The 8,474-nt window shown below is 45.0% G+C and overlaps 1 protein-coding gene across 1 annotated transcript; it reads right to left on the reverse strand.

The window, feature by feature from the left end:
* Positions 1 to 5,663: 5,663 nt before the first annotated feature.
* LOC129751623 (beta-1,3-glucan-binding protein-like) lies at positions 5,664 to 8,007 on the reverse strand. Its single transcript, XM_055747229.1, has 3 exons — positions 7,710 to 8,007; positions 7,481 to 7,635; positions 5,664 to 6,529 (listed from the first exon to the last, which is right to left on the reverse strand). Exons 1-3 carry the CDS (start codon positions 7,992 to 7,994, stop codon positions 5,737 to 5,739), a joined length of 1,233 nt encoding a protein of 410 aa, XP_055603204.1. The 5' UTR covers positions 7,995 to 8,007; the 3' UTR covers positions 5,664 to 5,736.
* Positions 8,008 to 8,474: the final 467 nt, after the last annotated feature.

Genomic DNA, 8,474 nt, shown 5'->3' on the forward strand with positions numbered 1-8,474 from the left:
ATGGCAACGTGCATGTTGATAGATTCTGGTCTTCACAAGAAATTTTGGGGCGAAGCGATCGTGACGGCTGATTACCTCCAAAATCGGCTGCCCTCACGTTCCGTAGATACTACACCATTCGAGAAGTGGCACGATCGTAAACCGTCACTTAAACATTTGCGGGTGTTTGGCTCAAGTGCATACCATCGTATCCCGGACGTAAAGCTTGGAAAATTTGATGCACGTGGGCGCAAGTTGGTGTTCGTTGGGTATTGTGAAAATCGCAAAGCGTACCGCCTACTGGATCCAAAAACAAATAAAATCGTTTTGAGTAACGACGTCCGATTCTTGGAACTCGAAGATGGTTCACTCACAGAAGGAGGATTCAACGAAGCCTGTGAAAACTTTGTTGAAATAGGTACAACACCAACCGGTGAGAAGATTAGTAAGCAGGAGGAAACGCCTTGTGAGCAGCCCACTAGTCCGAAATCATGTGTTCAGCCGCCTGATCAAGAAGAGTCCGAGGACGAATTTTACGGTTGGGATAATGACGACCAAATAGAAAACCAACCGACCCCGTATGTTGAAAAGAGACCAGCTCGAAGTACCAGAGGAAATCTGCCAAAGCGTTTTGATGAGTTTGTTGTTGACGTGGCGTTGATGGTTAGTGTAGACCCTAGTAGTTTTGACGAGGCGATAAGCAGTCCGGAAAACCAGTTGTGGCAATCGGCAATGCAGGAGGAGTTCGATTCCCATCAGAAAAACGTCACTTGGAGACTGGTCGAGCTCCCCACAGGTCGTAAACCCATTGGTTGTAAATGGGTGTTTAAGCGAAAGGAGGACAGCACTGGAAAAGTTTCGCATTTTAAAGCACGCCTTGTAGCGCAGGGGTTTTCACAACGGTTCGGTGTCGATTATGACGCCGTCTTTGCTCCAGTAGCTACGCAAAGTACTTTGAGGATCCTGCTAACGATTGCTGGTCAAAAGCGAATGACAGTGCGACACGTTGACGTTAAAACGGCTTACCTCCATGGACGGTTGCAGGAAGAAATATACATGCAGCAACCAAAAGGATTCATTGAACCGGGAAAAGAGCACCTCGTTTGTAAACTTGAAAGAAGTCTTTATGGTTTGAAGCAGGGAGCTAAAGTTTGGAACGATACTATCAATGGAATTCTTGTTACTCTTGGCTTCAGTCGATCAAGTTCGGATCCCTGTTTGTATACTATGAAAATCGACGGTTTCCTTGTTTATTTGGTAATATACGTGGACGACATGATAATTGCTTGTTCAAGTGAGTCTGCGATACTTCAATTGGAAGATAAGCTGAGCAAGAAGATTAATCTTTCATCGTTGGGACAAGTTAGTAGTTTCTTGGGTCTACGTATTTCGCTGGATACAGATGGTTATTTCTCGATTGATCAAGAAGCATACATCAAAAAGGTCGCTGAACGTTTCAGCCTTAGTGACTCGAAAGGCTCAAATGTACCTATGGACCCTGGCTACTATCGTGCTCGCGAAGGAAGTAAGGAGTTGGCAAACAATCAAGATTATCACAGTTTGATCGGAGCGCTCTTATACGTGGCGGTCAACTCACGACCTGACGTCGCTGTTAGCGTCTCTATCTTAAGTCGCCGTGTTAGTCATCCTACCGACGCTGATTGGACAGAATTAAAAAGAGTTGTCCGGTATTTGTTGAAAACAATGGATTTTAAACTGAAGCTGTCCGCAAACCGAAACGAACCGTTGATACTGATTGGCTATAGTGATTCTGACTGGAGTGGAGATGTTTCCGACCGTAAATCTGTCACCGGATACTTATTCCAGCTGGGACAGGCAACAGTCTGTTGGGCCAGCAGAAAACAGAGTAGCGTTTCACTATCGAGCATGGAATCTGAATATATAGCATTGTCGGAGGCGTGTCGTGAACTTGTTTGGCTGCGTCGAGTATTGGATGATATGTGCATCAATCAACAAGAAGCTACTGTAGTTTACGAAGACAACATGGGTTGCATCGATTTCGTTATGAACGAAAGGCAGTCAAGGCGGTCAAAACATATTGACACAAAGATGCACTTCACCAAGGACTTAGTTGAACGAAGCATTGTTCGACTCCAATATTGCCCTTCGGAGATTATGAAAGCGGACGTGTTGACTAAACCCTTGGGAGCTGTGAAGCAGAAGCTGTTTTCGGACAGTATTGGTTTGGTTGGCACGAAGAAGTAGGCGAATATCGAGGAGGAGTGTTGGTGAGTGCGGCCCTGTGCGATATTCTTGACAGCAGATTGACAATCACTGCTACCAACAGTGCCAGCAGTGACAGAGAGAGAATCTTATATTTCCTTTTTAACCACATGTGTTAGTCCTTATCGATCGCTTGAATAAACCATATCATTCGGTAGCTCGCTCTATATTATTTACTCGCCACGCGAATCCGGAATATCCGTCGGGTTTGGGACATTGTCTGCTCCGCTTGTGAGGTCCGAATTCCCACATTATGAAGAAAATGAATCTCTGCGATGGAGGACTGCATCGATTTGCCTCTGAAGTTAGAGATGATTTTGTTGACCACTGCTTGGGCGCAGGAACTACATCGACGTACGAGGTCCTCGATGTCATCATCGATGTTCGGCCAATAGACTTGCTATTGGCTTCATCCGCTCCATTCCAGGGTGTCCACGGTGTTGCTGATGTAGTTGTCATGTCTGGAGAAAAACTGTCGTACTGTCGGATCGGCAATTGTTTTCGCAGATTCGGGCCACCCGTTCTGGATATAGTTGACTACTTCTTGAAACGTTGGATCCTCTGCTGATTGTTTGGAGATCATGTCCGATGTAACCAGCAGGTTGGAAATAGTTTTCACGTCTGTATCCATCTGTATCGCTGCGATGACATATTTATCGCCCGATTTCTTTTGGAAATCCATCAAACGAGAGAGATGATCGGCGTGTCCAAAGCTTGCGGTTGGAACGAACTGGAAGTCGAAGTTGTAAAACAACTAAAGCAACGCTCAGCGTTTGAGTCAATTTGCTGTGAACACCGGAATCTCTTTCTTGCTGCCGAAAACCTTCAGGAGGGGCTTGTGGTCGGTTTGAAGTGCGAACCTGCGACCATAAACCATTTTGTGGAATCGCGTGACAGCAAAGATGAGTGTCAAAGCTTCCTTCTCGATTTGGTCGTAGTTCACCTCAGCAGGTGTGAACGATCTTGAAGCGTAAGCGATGGGTTTGATAGAACCGTTGGGGAATCGATGAATTATAACGGCACCTAAGCCGTGTTTGGATGCATCACCAGCCACGATGATTTCCTTCCGAGGGTCGAAGTGTGTCAAAAGGAGGTCAGACTGCAGAATGGATTTAAAGCGGTCGAACGAGCTTTAGCATTCTGGAGTCCATTCCCAGCGGGCGTCCTTGTTCAATAACCGGTCGAGCGGCGCACGGAGTTCCTTGATTTGACCTACAATCCGTCCATAATAGTTTATAGCGCCAAGATAGGGTCGAAGCTGTGACACATTCGTGGGGGCCGGCCTTTCAGAGATCGCACGAGTCTTGGCTGGATCTGGGCGAAGACCTTCCTTGTCGATGATGTGAGCAAGAAATTTTATCTGAAGAATAGAAAAACGGCATTTTTCGATGCGTATATGAAACCCATAATCACGAATCCTTCCAAGGGTCGCGTCCAGATTGCAATCTGCAATCGGGTTTCTCTTAAGTTCGTCCGGATACCAGAATGTCGTCGAGATACTTTTTTACACCCAGGATGCCAGCTACCATGCAGTCGATTATGCGTTGAAAAGCTCCAGGTGCCGATTTTATTCCTGGAGCAAGACGGTTGTACTGGAACAGGCCTCGGTGGGTGTTAACCGTTAACAGCTTGCGTGATTCTTTCTCCACATCCACCTGGAGGTATGCGTCCGACAGATCGATTTGGAAGAAAATGCGTGCCTCAGCCAGGGCAGTAAAGATATCGTCGGGATGAGGCAGAGCATGCCGGTCGGATTCTAGAGCTGCGTTGAGTTCAGTTGAGTAATCGCGCCAATCCGAACAGAGACGTTGTCCGATTCGCGAATCACGACTATGGGGGGCAGCCTAATTGGAGAACTGCACTGGAGAAATTTTGCCGCATTCTTGTAACCTTTGGAGTTCAGCATCCACCTTCGGGAGAGCGGCACCGGGCGCTTGGGGTAGTATACTGGTCGGGAATCCGATTTAAGGTAGAGTGTAACCTGTGCTTTGGTACACAGCCCAAGGGAACTCTGGAACACTTCGGGAAACTTAACCTTCAGTCGTTGTGCCACGTCTTCGGATTTCTGGATGGAGTTCACAAACGAGTCGAAGGGGACCGACCAAAGGTTGAACAACTCGATGAGGTCGATACCCAGCACGTCGAGATAGGAATGGTTGGCCACGTAGATGCACCCTTGTTTGGAGACATTCCGGATGGCTACTTCGGTGATAAACTCTCCTTTCAAGTCGAGCTTGTCACCGGAAGCGCTGACAGCAACGATGTCCGTAGAGTAAACTGTAAACCACACACGAAACGCAGAGCTTTGAACTGGTCACCAGTAAGCCGGTTGAGTTGAAAAGCCTCGCAGTTTTTGTTGATGGAAGCTGCTTATGCGGTGAAATCATCTGCGTCGTCCTTCCTGTACTGCAAGCACTGGTGCCGTGCGTTGAACAGCAATTTTTGTCGACCGAAGAGACGCTTGAGCTTCGTCACTGTTGTTTCAAAGTCAAAGTCCCGGAGGTGACTCGGCAAAATGCTGTTCAGATACCGTTCGTTGAACTGTGTATCGACTTTCCGGAGGAGCAGCCTGACCTTGGCAGCGTCGTCCAAATGTTGTCCATTTTGCCTGAAGACGTCTTCATACCGAGCGATACAGGAGTCGAAAAAAAATTCCACCGTCTGGGTCGAACCGAAATTCTTAAATTCCCGTCGCGAGCGACTCGATAATCTTCCAGCCTGAGGAACTGCGTTGTTCTGCAGGAGAACTGCAATCTGCTGCTGCTGGTTGGCCAGGATATCGGTGAGCCGGTGGATAGCGTTTTTGATATCCATTTCGGTCATCTTCTGATCGGAATTCTTCGAGGTTTCATTGCCAATTTGTCGTATTCCCAAAAGAATGAAAAGCAAGACTAAACTAGAAATATAGCGATATGTTTATTCAAGCAAGTGCGACAACTGGATGAATCAGCTTTCACATAGGTGGCGGTATTTATAGGCCAGTATCAGAATCCTAAATCAGGATACGGGATTAGGATCAGAGTCCAGGATTTGACTCAGAATCAAGGAGCAGGGTTCAGGATAAAGATCAGAATTCATGTTCAGAATGCGGGATCAGAATGCGTAAGAAGAGGAGCATAGTCGAGAATAAAGATCAGGATCCTAATCAAGGATAAGGAATCTAAAATGTACCGCAATAGATACATTGACAAAAGACAATCTACTGCAGCTGCCAATAGTTTCAGGCTAATCAGCGAGGAGACCACTGTAAGACAAGACTTTACGATGAGGAAAATGAGGAGGAAGCATAGGTGCTGAAAGCCTTCATAGAGGAAAATTCTTTCCCGTTCAAGTCTTGGACGATGTCAATGTCAATGTGTAATATACTACTGACATGGGTTTCCCTGCTTTCTACAAGAGGAAGTATTTTTCTCACTAATTATTTGAATTTAAGCTCAAACTTATAATTTTTCGTTTTTATTAACTCGAAAGGCTTAAAATCTATTTTGTTGAAAATAAAACAATTAAAATGACCTACAGTGCCCAGACTCGCACATAATCCACCTGTAACGAGGCGTCCTTGCTGCGGTTTTCCTCCAGCTTCCATGTTGGGAGCCATGCATTCTTGGCGTTCCAGAATTCTCTGATGGCCGAGGGCGAATTATTTGGCCATGGTTTTGGGTTGCCAGCATTCACAGCGGGCGCATCCGGGAAGTACCCCAAAGTTCCACCGACAGCCAGATTCATGATGATGTAAAACTCTTCATCGAATGGTGCCATCTTACCTCCACTGACCCATGGATTTTCCGTTCCTGGAGCACGTTCCTCGAAATTTCCACGTTCCCAGAAATTTCCTTCAACCATCATAACCTGTTCGTCATCGATGCTGAATTTCATAAAGTCCGGCGTCCATTCCAGCTGGTATCGGTGGAAATCTTTGTTGAAACCATTTCCGGCGGGAGTATTCTTAGCTCCGGTGGCCATCTCGTATCCGTTCAGGTTTGGATTCGGTCCAAAGTGCAACGTAGATCCAACCTGTTCTACGCCGATGTGGGTTCCGGAGCCATCCCTGTAGTCCAAATTACCACGTGATTCCATCAGATCGATTTCACCGGAGCTTGGCCAGGATCCGTATTGGTTCATCTTGGGCATCAACCAGAGGGCTGGCCAAAGCCAATCTCCGGTTGGGAGCTTAGCACGGATTTCCAGCTTGCCGTATTTGAAGTTGAACGAGTTGACCGTTCGCAGACGGGCGCTTTTAATCGGATTTAGATAGTTCACGGCATTTCCGGTGCGCTCACATCCGTACCAGGCAGGGTTTGTGCAGCTGAACAAAGAAAAAGTTATGTTATCAGTTTGGCGGTTAAAACTCCAGAGCTGGTAAAAGGTTTTAAAATATGTTAAGACAAATTTGTATACATTAGGATGGCAATGGAAGTATGGGAAAATTTTAAATTTGATATTTTTAAACCGATCATATATATTTTGTAAATTGGACCTGTGCACAATTTCAGCACAATCGGACTTAATGTCGCGGTGCGTCAAACGCTTGAAGTTTAGTTTATTTACCCTGAATAATCACCAAGGGTAATCAGAAAAATCGAAATTTAAAAGTTTATGTCAAATGATTTAGAAATGCATGCAACAAATCTTTAGAACTGTTGAAGATCGAGTTGGCTTCTTAGCACTTTTTTATGAAATCGATGTGGTTTCATCCTGGTGTAAAAATCAGAATGGAGGTAAACACAGAAGAAAGTTCTTCAAGTTCATTTACTCGCTAAAAAAAAACACCTGAATACATCTAATACGCCATGGATGAGAGAACAGTTATATGAGTTTCTTTTATGATGTACTGGACAGTAGATTGGTCTTCAACGAACACCCTCTACATCGATTAGAAAAGCCAACATGACACTTGATTTTATAAGAATGAACAAGCAGGTTTTCAAAGAAAGCTTTGAGGTGGTCTAGCAGATAGGCTGGCCTGAGTTTGGAAACCCCGGCACACTGGGTTAGATTCCAGATATCGGCAAGAAAAATTTTGGGTTCGAATCCTATAAGTTACCGACAGGCAAGATACGTATGCCTCCGTGTATCACTAATCATAAACTAAATATTTCAGAGGTAATGCATTAGGGGTTAATCTGAAGAGACGGAGGCAAGCGGAGTGGATTGCCGACAATTATTCCACTGAAGATTCGTAACAACAAATAAATCATAAAAAAGTATGTTTCCCTTGCATTCCACCGTTTTGTCACCGTTTTGTTAGGGTACTCACTAATCACCCGGAGCTCCTCCATGAATGTTAAGTGTTCCTGTCCACAAAAATTCCTCTCCAGTTTCATCCGCGAGTAGCGTTGGTCTGATGAAAAGTTTTCCATCTTCCACATAAGAGTTTCGTCGACTGTTCAAATAGTACTGGAACTCCCAATTCTAGAACACAGAAAGTCACGTGATTAACACAACGCGGAATAGTTAAAACAACTTTCTCTCAATCGATTACGTACACCGCCCCCACCCAAAGTGTGCTCGTGCTGCCAAGCATCCAGATTAAGACGATCGAAGTTATCCTCGAAGATCAGATCACCGGGGCAGAAGGCCTGTTGCTTAACCAACGACCCACTTGCGGTCGTTACAGAGGCTTTTTCACAGTTTAACTTCTGGTCTGGTGTTGGATCGCCGCCATCTTCACTGGACACTGCGTAGGCGTCGATGCAGACTGCTATCAGGGCCGCCGATAAGGCCACTATGATGACCAAGAAAATGATACTTTTACGATCGAAGAAGCCCATGCTGTATTTCGGATGGCTTAGACTTGAATGACTGCCAATTGGGATTATGGTGCTTTATAGCCAACCTATAATACGAAACGGGGTGGATTTGTTTGCTTATCAAACGATATAACCAATCTGGTCGCTATTCTTATTTTTGATAAGGTTTCAAAGTACGCAAGTCTCATTAGGTAACGGTTTGACCTGATGAATCAACAATATCTACGCCTTTTCAATTCAAACAAAATACTCTGGCTTGATGTTTACTATGCGATGCTAAGTTTCGGAGCATTCATCCACACTTGGGTCTTGTCACTCGTACTGGAATGATGTTTTATAGAGAGTTTTATAGTACAGCTATAAAAAAATTGCAAGTTCGGAGCACTTTAGGATTTTATGATAAGAACTCTTATTTTTCCCATCCAGTATGTACAAATGTGTAACTTTTTATTCATTATATATTTAAAATAGCTTAACTCTATTCTTGGGGATTAGAGGGGG

Source organism: Uranotaenia lowii, chromosome 3 (genome assembly GCF_029784155.1).
Source record: "Uranotaenia lowii strain MFRU-FL chromosome 3, ASM2978415v1, whole genome shotgun sequence".
In the NCBI taxonomy this organism is placed as follows: Eukaryota; Metazoa; Arthropoda; class Insecta; order Diptera; family Culicidae; genus Uranotaenia; species Uranotaenia lowii.